This window comes from Brachyistius frenatus, unplaced genomic scaffold (genome assembly GCF_029030835.1).
Source record: "Brachyistius frenatus isolate BFR_SWC_R1_liver_20210118 unplaced genomic scaffold, ASM2903083v1 Contig_121, whole genome shotgun sequence".
In the NCBI taxonomy this organism is placed as follows: domain Eukaryota; kingdom Metazoa; phylum Chordata; class Actinopteri; family Embiotocidae; genus Brachyistius; species Brachyistius frenatus.
This window is the reverse complement of record NW_027210720.1, coordinates 1,040,984-1,058,926: the sequence shown is the minus strand read 5'-3', so window position 1 is coordinate 1,058,926 and position 17,943 is coordinate 1,040,984. Positions and strand designations below refer to the sequence as shown.

Sequence of the window (17,943 nt, the reverse complement as noted above, 5' to 3'; positions counted from 1 at the left end):
GGGTATCTAGTTTTTATAAACCTTTTATGTAAATGTGTTGGGGCACAGTTGTTTATCATGAATACCAAAAATACTTTTCCCCACTGTAAATATGAGTACTAAGGCTTGCCAGAAAATGGATTTTTCACTGAATTTGAAAACAGTTTATTCGCTTCGTTATGTTGGTGAATATGTTGCCTGTATTTATTCTGCCTTTGCCTGTTTATTTCTTTTTAATCAGTATATTTTAAGTCAGTATGAACTGCTGTTGGCGTTAACGTTCTTGTCTTCTTTCTGTCCAGATCCCCCTCTTTCCATCACCCACTGCAGAAAAAGCATGGAAACTCCGTAAGTAACAATTCACATGAAGCACTGCACTGCACAATACAAGCCCATAATCAAACCTCACAAAGCAAACATTCATTCATTTAATTTTTATAGCTGATCAGCAAAAGTAGTTTCCTGTCGTCCAAACAGAATTGGATTAGAAAAAAGTAAATAATAAGAGCTGCACAGTAAATTTCAACCCGGTATCACAGCAAAGCGTGAAATAGACACACCTGTTCACTTCAGCAAAACCTGAGAAAGCCATGCTTTGGCCTCTCTAAGCGTGACAGTTTGACGTTTTCCTCTAGTGGACGAAGATCAAACCTACTACATGCATACAGCCATGTGATTTACAGGAAAATGTAACTTTTAGGAAAAACACGTTAGAAAAAAGAACATGGTTGGGGTTATAAAAAAAACAACATGGTTGGGGTTATAAAAAAAAACAACATGGTTGGGGTTATAAAAAAAACAACATGGTTGGGGTTATAAAAAAACAACATGGTTGGGGTTATAAAAAAACCAACATGGTTGGGGTTATAAAAAAAAAAACATGGTTGGGGTTATAAAAAAACAACAACATGGTTGGGGTTATAAAAAAAAAAACATGGTTGGGGTTATAAAAAAACAACATGGTTGGGGTTATAAAAAAACAACATGGTTGGGGTTATAAAAAAAACAACATGGTTGGGGTTATAAAAAAACAACATGGTTGGGGTTATAAAAAAACAAAACATGGTTGGGGTTATAAAAAAACAACATGGTTGGGGTTATAAAAAAAACAACATGGTTGGGGTTATAAAAAAACAACATGGTTGGGGTTATAAAAAAACAAAACATGGTTGGGGTTATAAAAAAACAACATGGTTGGGGTTATAAAAAAACAACATGGTTGGGGTTAGGAAACAAAAGCAACTAAAAAACAACATTGTGACCTCCTGGATTTCACCCTTTATCTCCCACATGGCAGTCTCATGCCTCCTAACATGACCCGTCGTGACATTACTTTTACATGTGTGTACACTTTTCACAAAACGTGAAATGCCTGGAGGGGCCAAAGCGTGGCTATCTCACATTTTGCTGTAGTGGACAAGCGTGCCTATTTCACGCTTTGCCGTGATACTGGATTGTAAATTTGCAACATGGTACCGCTAACATAATTAACATGATTCAGAAACATTGCTGTAATGACATTAACTGGTAAACAATTTGCAAAAATTAAAAGGTTATCCACTCTCACTGTAAACCATAAAAACTGAATGCTTGTAAAAACATGAAAAAAATCTTAAACAGAAATCAACATACAGTATACCATACGACTTAAAATCAACGCTGTTAGATGTGCAGCTGATCATGAATGTTTTTTCATGCTCATAACTTCTGTCACAAAGGGTTCTTTTATGAAATATTCTGCTGGGTTAAGTTGTGTTCTGTGGTAACACAAAGTCTGTTGTGTCTATTGAGCAGAAAACCACTTGCTCCAATCAAACTATGAACACATTAGTGTTGAGTGAGTCAAGGTAGGGGTCCTAACCAAACAATGGATGCATTCAAACATAAGTTTCACTGAAATGAAAGCTTCTCAGCCTGATGTCTAAAAGTGTATTTAAAGACCTGTTTTGGAGCAACATATGCTGCCATCCAGACAACGTCTCTTTCAGGGAAGGTCTGTTTATTTCAGCAGAACAACGTCAAACCAGAATCTGCACGTATTCCAACAGCATGGCTCCGTAGTAGAAGAGTCCGCTGATAAACTGGCCTCCTGCAGCCACCCATTGATCCTGAACTGTTAAAAAGCTTAAATCCTTTATCAGGCAAGAATGAGACAACATTTGACTTTTAAAACTCCAGCAACTGGTCTCCTCATTTCCCGAACAGTTACAGTGTTGTTAAAAGAAGAGGTGATGCGACACAGTGATAAATATGCCCCTGTACCAAGACTTAAAATTCAAAATTAGCATGTATTTTTCATAAAACAATAAAGATTTCTCATTTTCAACATTTGATGTTATCTTTGATTGATTTTCAATTAAATATGGATTTAAATGATTTGCAAATCATCGCATTCTGTTTTTATTTAAAATATTTTCTGCGTACCAACTTCTTTGGACATGGGGTTGTTTTTGTCTTCAGGAGGAATCGATTCTTTTAGGTCTGAGTGCCTCAGACAGGGTGGTATGGCTTTAGATCTTTTCCTTGTATTTGTTGTCAATTAGAAAATATGAAGTATCGCCAGCCTCATCCTTTAAGTGGTGCACTGGATAACAAAGAAAACATGAAAAAACGACCCTTTTCTATAGATGAAAGCCTGTGTGACTCCAGCGACTCACAGTGGTAGTCTAAAGAAACCAAATCAAAACAGTGAATATGAAAATGGTCTGAAAGGAATGCTTCTCCAGTTTCCCTCTGGACTGTTTCATTTGAATAAAAACTTCCGATTGTAATAATATGGAAAGATTCTATGATATGTAATATTTTAAAACACAGGGGCTATAATTAAACACAGCACAACAACTCCAAGGCAACGAGATGTTACAGAGTGGTGCTCCAGCTGTGCGGCTGGATTCTTCCAGAGGTTTCCTGGCTTTGTCCTTCCTTGAAGCCCCCCCACCTCCTTGTGTCTTAAGTCGGAAGAGTGCAGGTGTGAGGAAATATAACACAAAATAAATGTCTGAGGGGAATTTGATTTGGTAGGATTCGGGCCATGTACCTTTTAGAGTCTGAATGGAGAGCGGTCTCAAAGAGCTCCCTCTTGTTGCTCCGTCATAGCTTTCTTGTCCTAACACTTTTTCTCTGACATTTCTTTTTCTCAGATATTCTCTGACTCATTACTGCCTCTCATTCCCAAGCTACCAAACAGCACCAAGCTTTTTCTTTCATTTTCTGTTCCTTCTTTAAACACACTCTACCTCTTATTGCCAGGCTTCCTGTTTACCTCCATATCCTCCCTACTTCTTACTGTTTGATCTCCCTGCTTCTACAGGAGTCCAGTTAGCCTCATTCCCAGCGTTGAGCCCTACTGGGAGGGGCTGGACGCAAGCAGATTCAGGCCCCAACCTTCCAGTCCTCAGTGAGTGTGCCAACCATTGTCCCCCCTCTGTTCTTGCACACTGTATACACCCCCTTGCACTTTGGTTCAGCTCCTCAGACTCCTGACCTGTCTGCATGCTTCAGGCAACACCAGGCAACAACAATACTGGTCGTGGTCTGTTGTTTATGAAAAATAAAGGGTCTACTTCATCTGAAGAAATAGTTCTGATGAATTATCAGGTTTAAAAAAAAAAAATTAAACAGTCCGTCCTGATTTAGCTCAAAGACAAAATCAATGGGAATGTCTTTCCCTATTCAACAACAACAGAAGTAGATGATGGGATGTACTGTACAATCCTCATTTAATCATTTTGGACTTGTTCATGTGTCAGGATGAATCTCCATTATCATACACTGAATGGTCAACACACTGTCTGTACTGTAGTTAACTAAGTGGGTCTCTGTTTTGACATTTTGGGAACTCTTCCTATTTTCTTTCTTTGTGAGAGTTGAAGCAGAATCGATTCCACTGACCTGTCAAATGAGTTTTTTTACACTTTCAGGTTTTGCTTAAATTAAACACAAAAGATGCAACATGGTACCTAGTGCACTTTTAGCTTTTTTGAGAGAGCCAGGCCAGCTTTTGCTCCTGCTTCCAGTCTAAATGCCCAGCTACACTAACTGTCCCTGGGCTCTAGCTTCATATGTGCAGACACGACGGTGAAATCGATCCTTTCATCTAACTCAAGTAGTCAGGTGCTGACATCCTGTTAGTGAACTACAAACAGTCTTCTGACCAGTCACTGTAGGATAATGGTGATTTCAGACATTGAATCATTTTGTCCAAGGCAGCTGATGAAATGAAAGTGAATGGTAGAGTTGTATTAGCGTAAATGACATCATATTCCTGCTATTTTAAATGTACGGCATATGTATTGCTAAAATATATGACATTTATGTTTAAATCTTTCTTGAGATGTCAGTCACTGTAATCACAGTACTTAACTGTATTTGTTAAAGGAAATATTTTGAGAGATATTTTGGGAAATGTGATTATTCACAAATGAGAAGATGGGAGCTGCTGATCAGCTCAGTTTAGCACAATGACTGTAAATCATAGGCTGGTCTTTCCAAAGGTAACAGAGTCCTCCTATCAGCAGCTCTGAAGTGATGAATTGTCTTTATTACACTCATGTTTTTATATGGACTACAAATAGTTCATTGTCTAGTCTGTATTATGATCATTTATTTTTTATTTCCTTTTTTTTGCATATCTTATTCTTCATGCAGTCTTAGAGTTCATCCTCTCTTTGAAACAAGCCGTTTTAGCTCCTGTCTCTTCAAAGCTCTCCTTCCTTAAAGACCACTTTTTTGTGATTCGCAAACTTCTCAGCATGCACCCAGAGCGGTCAAACAACTTCAATGACAGACTGAGCGGAGGGATGGGACGTTAGCAAAATATTGTTGATGTGAGCTTGTTGCTTTGACACACTTTTTTGTGATTCCTAATTTCCTGAATGTTTTCCATGAAGCGGGAGTCTACAAAGTTAGCATGACCCATCGAGTTATAGTGAACCGTTTACTTCCCATGTCCAACTATTCTTTTACCTCAATTATTTCCTGCATAGTGCAAAGCACCCTGCTTATGCTCTGTGACTATGTTTGTTGTTTGAGCTGTATGTGACTGTGTCCATGCTAACACCTTTAAATCAATCTTTCACTTACAACTGACCTGAAACATTTTTTTATTGACACTTGTCGAGTATTCCTTTCATCCCAGATGCTGCCACACTCACATTAGTTCTTCACTGCGTGAGGCGTTCCAGTTTTTAATCATTTGTTTTAATTTTTAACTTGTACCAACTGCAACATCAGTGCCAACTGCTGCGTATGACATAGTGTGCAAATTTATGGGAGACATTGTCAGTATTTTATCTAATTGTATGATGATAGAGTTAATCTCAAGGAGGTATAGTTTTACAGCATCAGTCATGATCTCTGACTCTTCATGCAGTTAATTAGGCACTACTGTTGTGAAACAGCCAACTGAAGAGTATCAGCAGTGTTTCTAACTGTAACGCGACTATGACCAGAAGAAGCTGATTTTGTTTATGGCCTGCATTTCATATTCTGGCCTTTATGTTCTTGGATGTACCGTCAGAGACAATTTAACAACAACTGTTACACGGTTTTCCGAATTAATCCCTGATGATGGTCTAATCTACGAAAAAAAATTAGAAGGATTAACTGAATTGGTGATTGTTCTGTAGTATGAGCAGTCCCCGTAGCTTCATAAAGCAGATGTGATTGTTCACAGAAATCACATCTGAGAAGCCACTGAACCCTGGAAACAAACCTGGGGTATGTATCACATTTAACAGCGTTTTTAATTTTCAGGCACCAAATTAACTTTCTGTTTATAACTAAGTTATCATGAGCAGAAGCCTTGGTGATTCCGCTGGGGCTCAGCTTCATGTCTCGTTTTATCACTAAATAAAGTGATTGTGGCTTCAAAGCAAATTGTGCTTTGTTTCTACTTTCTATAAAAGCGCTTTTTATTGTCATTTCTAATAAGGATATCTTGCAAATGAGATGAGTTTTATGTAATTTGATTTAAAGTGAGTTATGTACTTATGTACAAACACAAATTATATACTGTAACTCCTGAACGTGTAAAGTATTGATGCTGCTCATGCTGGTCGATATCATATTGTCACTGTGTGGACTGTGTTGACAGGTCATCATTGTAAATGAGAATTGGTTCTCAATTGATTTTACCTGGTTAAATAAAGGTCATATATATATATATCGTAGGTCAGATACCAATAACTATTCTTCAACTTAAAACTTTCTATACATTAAAAGGCGGATGACCTGATTTGTCCATCGCAACTAGTTTTTATCATTGAACTGACCTTTGAGCTGGTTTGAACAGATTTGATACATCAGACAGCATTAATCAAAGCTATAATTGGTAATATTCTTCCTTTGTAGCAGATGTCTGATCATAGTCTTCCTCACAGGTCGTCTGGTGTACGAGAGCAGTTATTGCTCACTTTCAACGTTAGTTTGAAGCTGTTTATTTCCATGTACACCAGAGACTTCCCCACTCACCATCTGAATCTGAGCAATCGGGTTGCCCATTAACTCCCACAATTTTCTGCCAATAAAAAAAAAAAAAAATGTATATAATTTTTCTTTTTTGCCTGCGCTCCTCTCACTGCCTTGAAATGGGTGGGGCTCAGTTTGAAAATATGATGTAACACAACACCAGCCACCAATCAAGAATTAGTATTTTTTGAATCAGAATCTGATGCAGCAAATTAGCACTAAAATTTTAATCAACTTTAATTAGTACACTTTATTACAACCCTGTTTCCAAAAAAGTTGGGACACTGTAAAATATAAATAAAAACAGTGCAATGATTTGCAAAGCTATATTTAACTGAAAATGGAACAATGACAGCACATCAAATGTTGTAACAGAAATGTTTTAACAACACTGTAAACATTTGGGAACTGAGGAGACCAGTTGGTGGAGTTTTGAAAGTGAAACTTTGTCCCATTCTTGCCTGATATAGGATTTCAGCTGCTCAACGGTTTTGGGACTCCTTTGTTGTATTTTTTATTTCATAATGAGCGCAATGTTTTCAATGAGAGACAGGGCTGAACTGCAGGCCGGCCTTGTCCCTGATGAAATCCTCAAATTCTTTGCAATTTTACATTGAGGGACATTATTTTTGAATTGTTGTTATGTGCTCGAGTAGAAAACCAAACCAAAGTTAAGTGCAAAAACCAGAATTATTTTACACTTAAACACTTACACTTACTCTAGTGATCTGAAGTGTTACGATTTCATTCAGTTATTTACTGGAGTTACTAACATGACCAAAGCTGTTTTAAGGAAGAGCCTTCAGTGAAGGTATTTTGAAGCTCTGTTTGGGCAGTAATGAGCCAGTTTGTTGTTGTCAGTTTTTCTCCTACTTCTTTGTGATGGAAATTTTGCATGAATGTAATATATGATTTACTGCAGTGTGTCATTTAGTGTGTTATATTCCCTCCTTGTGTGCCACATCCTGACTGCTCGAGTAATAAATTGTTTTCTTGTGTCACCAAACCTCTGCATCTACACATCCTTAAATGTCACTTTTGAAGCGAATTATGTGTCCATGTTAAGTCACCATATTGGTGGCACAACAGTGAAGCTCATGATTAGTCGTTTGCCCATACTTTGCAACATATTTTGCAGCATACCTTTGTTTGCGAATGACTCATGTTCAGAAAGCTGTTTTGAAGTAGAACTCCAATTTGGTGGATGGAGTGCAAGTGTCATTAATGTAATTAATCTCAGCTGCATTTCATTCTTATGTAACCATCAGTGAAGCTTTGCACAAAGTTCCGGCTTTTTAGATTTTTCAATATTCGTTTCTTCTGTTCTTCTTTTCCATAGCTCATCTTCAGGAAAGGTGAGCCAGGAGAGCATTCGTTCAAAGGCATCCCCGTCAGAATCATCTGAAGATAGTCATGACCAGCGCGGGAAGAAAACACCCTCAAGTCCAGGGAAGAAGGAGGAATTATCTTTATACAAGAAGACCAAAAGAGCAATAACAAGCAAGAAGTACACCATCTCCAAGCATGAGGCTGAAGCAACAACACCCATTGAACTCATCAGCCGAGGCCCAGATGGACGCTTTGTCATTGATCCAACTGACCCAGAAATGTCTGTCAAGCCCCGGCGAATTGAGGGCTTCCCCTTTGTGGAAGAATCAGACCTCTATCCTGAATTCCGGCAGTCAGATGAAGAGAATGATGATCCCAGGCCTCTGCCACCGGTTATGGCCCCCCTTCGGCCTCACCAGATTTCCCCCATTTCCAGTCAGGAATCCTACCTGCAACCTCCAGCCTACAGCCCTCGTTTCCACAGGCCCTTTGAAGGTATGACCGTGATGGAGAGCAGTCGGCTCCAGGCCACTGGGCAGATCCGAGGCGCTCTCCACCACAGGGCTTTCTATGGCTATCTAGGCCACACTGGAGATCATGATCCCCCTCCTCCTTTTTACATGCCTGATACCAGCCCACTCAGCTCTGTCATGTCCTCCCCCCCATACCTTGCTGAGGGTCCTTTTGGTCACCCCATGATTCCTGAAGAAATGGGAGAGGGTGATTTTTCACAATATGCTGTGTCTGGTTTCCCACTTCCTCTGACCCTCACCTCTTCCTCTCGTTCACCGGAGATTTGGCAGGGACTGGATTTCACTTTTGCAAGTCTGGAAGGGCCCCGATTCATTTTCCCACCACATCACCCTATGCATCTCCGCCATGACCCTCCTTATCCCCCACCACCTCATGTTCTTCCCCTTAGTGCTTTCCAGCCCTCCTCCCTTCCAATGCCCACCTACCCAGCTGTCCTGCCACTGGAGGCCCCAAAAAGCCGCTCAAGAAAGTCTCCCAGCAAGGCCAGGCCTCGTGGCTCCCCAGCCAAGCATTTAGCTATGCAAGAGGCACATTTAGGGCAGCTAAGACACACAAGCCGTGGTATGGGTGTTCCGGTTTTGCCTTACACCGATCCAATGGCCCATATTGTCCCTAGCACATTCAGTAGCTTGGACACACGATGGTTTGAAACCACCCCTCGCTTCAGTCCCAGACAGGCTCGTAGGATGGATTCTGGCATGCATCAGGTGGTTCTCCAGCCCTCTCGACTCTCACCCCTAACCCAAAGCCCCCTAAGCTCTCATGAGGGCTCCCCAGAGATTGTAGTACGACCCAGGCCACGGCCCGGCATTGTCCAACCTCCTATACCCCCACAGATGTCTGAGATCACCCTCCTCCCTCCTTCCACAGCCAGCTTCTCAAGGAGATCTTCCCCCTCCTCCTCACCTGCCCAAGGCCAGGGTAGCAGGCGAGCCAGCCCCAGCTACCGTTCCCACATGGCCTTTGCCACCTCTGCAACCAGCTACCCAGCTTCCCTGTCCCCGTCACCCCCCATGGAAAGCAGCAACATATTTGGGCAGATGCCATCTCAGAGGAGGACTGAGGAGGAGATCCTTCCATCTGAGCACTCTCCACCCCAGTTGTCAGCTTCAGGGTAGGTCCATCAGGCATGCAGAGAGGGATACCATTTGAGTCATCTGCCCCAACCCATAATGCTTTGATGTGTGAAGTTGCTCTGACATTTTGGTTACTGAAGTGCCGTCTAATATCCATCAGTTTTTGAATAATATCTGTGGTAAAATAGTTGTGATGATTCATTTGATAAGCTCTGGAAGTTTTCCGTTTACTTTCAATTTGATCAATGCTGCTTTTCATGTCCGACATCAAGTTAGAGGTATTCACCCACTGAATCTGTGAAGCATTGTTACAAAATGATCACCTGGAAAAATAAATCACCAAAAGTAAATATTTCTTTCAAATTTGAAAACAAAAAAATAGTTATATGACCTGGAAATACATTTGCTTCACAGATTACATTTCAGACCTTTAAGGGCTACAGTCCATCCAGATGGAAATACTTTAGCCAAAGCAGTGTGTAATTTTGTGGTACAAGCCCCTAAAAGCCTGGCAATCTGCAGACATCACCACAGGATCCCTGTTTTTCCATTTGTATCATGCCTTTCCCTGCTTTCACCTAACAGGAGGAATCCCATAATATTCATCCAATTGATTCCCCAGACAAAACACCCATTGTTATGTCTAGCTCCAAGCCTATGAAGATGCCTTTATCAGGCAGAGGGATGCTTTGAAGAATCCATCTTGGCAGGCCCTGCGGCCCATCCTCAGCCTTAGTAACCTGACTGCATAACCAATTCTCCCTTGTCTTCCAACCTCTGATTTTTTCCTACCCTACTGCCCCTTCTTTTTCTGTAACCTTTTGTCTCCCCTACTCCTTAAATGCCCCCAGGTCACCCCCAGGTCTGACTACCAAGGAAAGGTTGTTGAGCAAAGTGTGTCACAGGGCCTGTCCGCTTCTCATGTACTGCAATGTCTCCATCATTATGAATTAGGGGCAGTGTTCTGGTTCTTGATGGCTCCTGGAGTCTTACCTGCTTTGTTTTTGATTGATCTCAGCTATCTGGGCAGCGTTGTTGTGACCAGGTCCTCTACACCGCAATAGGTAAGGGTTGGATCCATGTCTGAAAGGGGGGGGTTAGCAGGTGGGACTTTTTTGATCACCTCGTCCTTTAAAGGGGAATACAAGACGTTGAGTCTTTGTTTGATTTGTTTCTTCCTTCAGTCAACAGCTGTAGTTAATTTCAGTTCTTTCCTTTTTCCTTCTTTTTTTTTTTTTTTCGAAGTGGCTATGCATTTTAAGTTCTGCAGTCTTAAGTACAGTATGCATTCTGACTGATATGCATATGCCATCTGTTAGCAAATAGATTAGGTCAGAGATGTCGCCAACATAATTTCATGCTTGAGTTGTTTGCTAACTGACCTCTTTAACATGCAATTTTTTAATCAACTTAAAAATAATACCTGGCCAAAGAAAACAGTTTCTCAGATTTACATGTACAGTGGCATGCAAAGGTTTGAGCACCACTGGTCAACTATTCTGTTCCTGTGAATAGTTAAGTGAGTAGAAGATGAACTGCTCTCCAAATTTCATAAAGTTAATGGTTCTTTTCAACCTTTTATGCCAGATGAGTGTATTAGTTTTGTTTTGTACAATTTTAGAGTAGAAAAATGGAAAGGAGCGCCATGCAAAATTTTGGGTTTGAGTTTTCAGATAACACTTACCAAAGTGTCAGACCTTGATTAGTTTGTCACCGCTATGATTTGTACACAATCATTATAAGAAAGACCAGGTCAAAGACAAATTTTAAAGCTTTATAAATACTGTGAGACCTCAAACCTTGTCCCAACAATCAGCAGCCATGGGCTCCTTTACAGCTGCCCAGCTCTGAAAATCAAAGTAATTGATGCCCACAAACCAAAAGGAAATAAAGAAGATAGCAAAGAATGTTTAGCTAGCCACCTCCTCAGTTTGACACAATAAGCATGTTTGGAGAAAAAGCTGAGCAGTATTTAATGCAAAGAACACCACCTCAATTGTTAAGAACGGGGGTGCATCAATCATACTTTAGGCTTGTAATGCAGCCAGTGGCATGGGGAACATTTCAGTGCTTTAATTTAATACCAGCAAATTTTGGAGTCAAACATCAGACCATTTGTAAAAATAGCTGAAGATGAAAACAGAACAGTTACTACAACATGATAATGTGTCTCATTCACCAATATTTTTTTTTTTTAAAGTGTTTTTTTCTAAATTAAATTTGGACTTGAGAGGTCCTAAGAAAACTCTATGTCAGATTCATGGCTTGTTCTTAAACCACAACGACAGACTTTGTTGTACCTGTGTTCTTATAATGATCGATCTCATTATCCTTGTAAACTGAAAGTGTGTGCCAGTGGTTCCTAATTAGCATAGTGAAGTAGCCATATATTACAGAAATTGCGCGAAAAAAAGAATTGAGAGAATCGTACATATTGCTAAAATGAAAAAGACAGTTGGTCCCATTTTGTAATGTCAGTGCTAAAATAACAAAAAGAGATGCATGGGACGTAATTGGTCATAATCTGGTGAGCCATCAACGGAACATTTGGACACAATACTGGGCGGTTTCATTTCCTATACCATGTCCCGTTTCAGAATCAGAAGGTAAACGGGTGTTTTTTAGAATTAAAACAATTTGATGGTGGATTTTATCCAAAAGCTGTAGCTGTAAAATCTTTGAATATGTGACACATTTAACGTGCAAACACCAGTCTGTATAACCTAAAGCTAGGTTATTGTTTTGTATTCAATAAGCACCTAGTTTGTATTCAACATCTTAACATTATCTTTAGCACAAGGTTATAGACTCAAACATTGCTTGGAAAGCCCCCCCAATAAAGGTTCCTACAATGATTGGGTTTTTATTACTCATTCCAGATGAGAGGCATCTGCCCTCTGAGGCAGAACGCAGCTCGTCCTAGCCCATGGCTTCCTGCAGCAGTACCTCCGTATGTGCCCACAGATCCCGTTCAACTGCCCCACGTCTGATCTCAGATCAGTCCTAGGCAACCAGGAGCGAATGGCCCAAACGCTGACACACATAGCTTCAACACTTATAAACAATCAAAAATGTAAAATAAAGTTACTCCAAACATGTTTTTTAATATATTTCCTTTTTTGAGGTTAATTGTAAGATATAATCAGTAAAAAAAAAAAAACAGCGAAAATCATAAAAACGAATTAAAAAATATGTAATAGATGTAAAACATCGTTGTAATTTAAATCCTATAATTTATACAACTGTAGAATTGAAGAAAATGCCATAACGTATAATGTCAAATAGTCGAAACCACTTAAGGGGATTTTAAGAAGAAAGTTGGTGAATAAGGCCCAGTGATTCTAAACACACCTCAGAATAAAACATGGTCTACCTGAAGAGGCACAAGCTTCAGCTTTTACTATGAAAGATGGCTTAACAGCCGGACAGAACTAAAAGCCTTTTATTGAAAATCTCCCAAACTTGAAAGCCTCTGAGCAAAAAACATTTACAAGCGGTGATACTTACCAAATGAAGTATTATTAAGTATTGACACGTGCGAGGTAGCCAAGCTTTTACTTCTGGCCCTTTAGCTTTCCCTTTCTTTCTTTCTTAAAGTCCCTCGCCTGACATTGACTAAACCCCTAAAAACTCGATCAGAATTACATATTTGAAGTTTTTTTTTAATTTTTATTTCTGATAAAAGACATCCCTGAATGCCTTAAAATGACTCAGATGTAACTCTAGAGCCTTCATTCAGTATGCATGCGTCTATGAATATGCAAACAGTGCCCATCTCTATCTCCACTCAACCCTGCATCACTCGCCTGCAGCTCGAGCTGGTACCTCGGTGATATGGGAAGTCCCACCCTACCGTTTGGTGGGATTAGTTTGTTAGATTAGTGACGTATAAAACCCTGACTGCTTGAATCTGTTCCTAAAACTGTAGACTGTCACTGCAGTTCTAAAACAGAAATGCTCAATCGTGGTGTTGACTGCTTATTTTACTCATCATATGTGTTCTAGCATATTAAAAATACACCTCATTGACATGTTAACAAGGTTAACAGCTTGATTTTTGCTGAAGGGCATCTTTAAGATATAAACAAAATTGCCATCATTAACTTTATGCCATATGGAAATTTGATCATCTTTTTACTTACTTACAGTAACCTTTGACCATGGGTGCTCAAGCGTTAGCATGCCCTGTAAGTTAAACAACAGTAATCTAGTCAGCCTCTAAAGACTTACTATTTTTATGCATTCGGGTCTGTATTGGTTACTTTGCTCATTGCTTGGAAATCCAGTTAAAGTCAACCATTGGTACATAAAACATTTTAGGCTATTATTTGGTGCAAAAAACAAATTTCAAGCCAAGTTTGACGATTAATCGAACTAAATGGTTACAAGAAGCAGACGTTTACACACACAAACACCTTGAGTCTATCTTAAGTTTGATTTATGTTGTGTCCTACTGTGTATGGTAAACATGAATGACTCTATAAAGGCCTCCTATTATGTAGGTTTTGACAATATACCGTAGGTTGACGGTATTTTGTACAAGCTCAGCCCTCTACGGACGTTTCTAATTATTAACCCTAATGAGGCTCTGCCTCTGCACCCTCAGAGAGTTAAATGCACGTGACAACCAAAGATATACCATAACTGAGTGGTTCTGTTAATCATGGAAACACTCTACAGCAAAAATGACTGCCACAAACATTATTTTAACATCATGGACAGGACCTGCTCTACCTGCTCCACTCCCATGTTTGCTCAAGGCGCCCAATCTAGTTGCTTCTGCAGCAGCTCAGTACTGGTACCTGCTGTGTAGCCACCTGAAAAGCTCTGAATTATGACTCAACCCTCAGCTTCACATGTCAAGTGAAAGCCCTATGTTATATGTCCCTATATTGCACCCATTTTCCATTGTGCCAAGAAAAAACTGGATTGTTAAGACCAGGAAATCCAACTAAATAATTTCACTTCAAGAATTAAACTAGTGTCTACCTCATTTCCTCTTCTTCGTTGGGACAGATCAGACCGGCATTTCATCATCCACGGCGGGCTCTTACCACCCCTTTCGCCCCTTTCTGGGAGAAAACAATTCCGCATACTGCATTGATGGCAGCAGAGGATCGGAGGAAGTTGAGACTTTTCTCCAAAAATCTGCTTTATACTAACCTGGTTATATATACTGTAGTTGGGAAGACATTAGTTAGAATACTATTTGTAGAGCAGGACTGAAAAGGAAAAAAAAAAATCACTGGTAATTTGCCACCTCTAGACTCAGTAAGGTAAAGTAGATGTCGGCTTGGGACACCTCTGACCACTGGATGGGGTTATAGCTTGAGCTTGATGCCAGCCTTTATCCAGCGTGTTCTATCTTAGGCAGAGTGGACATATATTTACTAGACATGGCATGTTTGGGTCATTTATAAACTCATTTAACTCTGTTGGTTTTCTAATAGTTTGGTTTTGTACCACTTTTAATATTAAAGTCTATGGCGAGGGTCACTTGTTTTCCCCTGAAAGGGGGCGGGGCCTGTTGAAAACCAAAGTACCCGCCAGTAATCCTGGCCTCCTCTTTCATCTAAGCTGTGTCGAGTGTGAGTTCAGAGGACAACCTCATCTGCACACATCTGCACAATATTATTCTAATAGTGAAGGCCTTTGTTCCAGCCATTACTACCTCTATCAAACAAAAAACAACCAATAGTGAAATCCATTAAATGGCCACACACATCGTCTTGAAGTACATCCGGGCGACGTTGATAATACGATTCAAATATACTGTTCTCAGCAGGTGCGATCACCAGTTTACTTTGATGTCTTGTCTATTTTCTACTGTATAGGTTATTACAAAGTGTGGCATCCAGTGTATTTATGAAAGGATTCACTATGTGGACTTTTACTCACATACACATTCTGATTTCTCAGATTACTTAGTAAAAACGCTCTTAGCATTCTCCTCAAGCGTGACATGTTTTCCCATCTATATTTGACATGCTCACATTGCATGACACCAATTGAAAATATTTTGAACCACATGAAATATTTTGTAAGATTGGCGTTGTGATGTTAAGCTGTGTCCGCTGGGAGTTTTCGTTCACACGCATTTTTTTGTATTAACAATTAAGCAGAAACCCTGTCAGTAATGAAAACCTAGCATGTTGAAAGTTCTCAGCTCAATAGTTTCAAGAAGTTAAAAAATATTCCAGCTTTTTCCAAAAAATGCATTGGATTCCCAGAAGGTGTTGAACAGCTACAGAGCAACAGCAGGAGCCACGACAAGCACGTCGCACAAGCATGTCCACCTTTAGCCCAAATAACTTCAGACAGAGTCCTGGTGGACACATGGCCTTCATCTCCTGCATAAAGCATCTGTACAGAGCAAAAATCAATCCACCTATTGTAAGTATTCAATTCTAAGTATGGACTGCAGAACAGTTCTCGCTGTCATATAAAGCAAGTGTCCTGCCGAAGCAGCTTACGCACTTCCTTTTATTCTAAGGAACAAATATTTTGCAGGGGGGACACACGGGGGGGTTTGGAGAACCCTCTTTATATTCGAGTGAACCGCCCAATGAAGAGCTTTTGAATGTATTCCCCTTTAAAGTCGTGTTCCATGTGCAAACTGCCATGCATGCCATCGCTAAATATTGCTCTACCGTTTCAAAAACAAAACAACTATATGGATAAATTATTGTTACATTTGTTGTCCTATTGCTTCGCTTTTCTTTGGCTTATTTTTCATTATGTGACTGTTCCCGAGTAGTCATTTTCCCCTCCCGCCATCTCTCCCCCTGTCAGCATGGTGAAGCCCATTGTAGACAGTATCCATGTCTATGAACACATATTGATGATGCTCTGTTGCTCAGCTGTGATTCTCCCCCTCTACTAACGACATTCGGTTTCTCTCTGCAGCCACGGTGGGAAGATGGCCGCTCTGCAATGCTAATTGTTTTATGTGCCTTGAGAGAGTGTGTTTGTGGCAGAAATCTGTGGGCTGCCAAGTCATACGTGCCTCCATGAATAGGACGGAGTTCATGAGCAGTTGCGAAGTATCTCTACATCAAGGAAACATTTGCATCTGCTGTTTTCAGAGCGGAACACCTTCATTTGCATTATAAACTGCAATCCAATCTGCAGACACATCATCAGTTCAAAATACTCCGATACCTCTGAAACCAACAGTGCAAGTTTATAAATGTTGTATCCTCAGAAACTTTCCTCACTGACCTAATCTACACCACAAGGTAAACAGATGGTTTCAGGGGTGCTGGAATACGTTGCTTTTCTTTGGATTAAGACTGTTTGGATCAATTTGAGCAAAATAAAGTCCCTGGTGGGCAAAGAAAGTTCAAGGAGCACAATTTAAAATGATTCAATTTTGTGAAAAATATTCATTATTAACCTAAGTATAGCTGTTAGTAAATGCAGAAGATGTACATGGTTTTGGTACTAGTTAAACTAATCATATTGTACTTTAAAACCTTGGAAAAACCAACCCTTTGCTGGCTTTCTGAATACAGCTCTTTAGGTGTCTCACATTGATCCTTTGGCAATGTGCTGCACCTCTTGCTTGGCACGAGCAGTGCTGTTCTGGAGATTGTGTGGGTTTTGTTGCACTCCGTTGTGCAGAAACACAGTACACTGACCATTTCTGGCCTGGAGTTACCTGCTTTTCCTTCTCTCTGTCTTCTTTATCCAGAAAACGTCGAGGTGCGCAGAGTGCCCTTTCGGGGTCTGAGAGGATTGATGCACTGAGATATCAACGTATTAAAAAGGCCAAGAAGATGACGATGAACAACAATAACTCCAAGACCAGGAAGAAAGCAGGTGTGAACTCGGTTCCTCTCTGTGCTCACCTGTTAACCCTTTCCACCCTGGAGGTCTCTGTACTGGGACCAGCCCAAATCTGTTGTTCCAATGCAATGTGTTTATATGTTGATATTGTTTCAAGGTTCAATGACATCAGTGTCATTAACTCTTTGTTACATGGCTGTTTTTCACTCTTTAATATACAGTTTTGAATAGGAAGGAGTAAAAAGTAAGTAAGTAAGCATTATTGTATTTAAAAAAAAAAAAAAAAATTACTCTCTATAGAGAGCGGGGTCTCTGAGACCCGAACAAGCTTTGACAAAATGCCAGTATTTGACACTCAAATGAGAACAATGTTAGCACATCATGGTTCATACGACTGACGTTATGTTCAGTCTGTTGCTGGTTCAGAGTGTCACAACCGGGTCGATTATAGATTTCAGCAGCAAAGAAGTGCTTGTATTTTGTTTTTTCGCTCCCTATCCACACTGACAGTGAACATATGTCATATGTTTTGTGGCCTAAATACCTTGTAATGTACAGCAGGAAGGACTTCACACTCTCTCCTACAGTAGTCACATCAGCATCAACAGCACTGATTATATCTTCTCTCACGCACCACTGAGATCTGCCAGTCATGTTTTTATTCTGAAAGTCATGCTCGCTCTTTAGTGTGTGTGTTCGTATTTGTGTTTTATTATGTGTTCATAAGAATATGATATCCAAATAGAAGTTGTCTAATTGTGGACTTTGA

The 17,943-nt window shown here is 40.1% G+C and overlaps 1 protein-coding gene across 1 annotated transcript in view; it reads left to right on the top strand.

Annotated features, from left to right (window-relative positions):
* Positions 1 to 17,943, top strand: part of LOC138629793 (protein turtle homolog B-like) — a 98,583-nt gene that overhangs the window by 76,537 nt on the left and 4,103 nt on the right. Inside the window, exons 16-19 of the mRNA XM_069713729.1 lie at positions 282 to 327; positions 3,290 to 3,376; positions 7,787 to 9,424; positions 17,080 to 17,207. Of these exons, the coding sequence (XP_069569830.1) occupies positions 282 to 327; positions 3,290 to 3,376; positions 7,787 to 9,424; positions 17,080 to 17,207 (1,899 nt within the window). The remainder of the gene's footprint in view (positions 1 to 281; positions 328 to 3,289; positions 3,377 to 7,786; positions 9,425 to 17,079; positions 17,208 to 17,943) is intronic.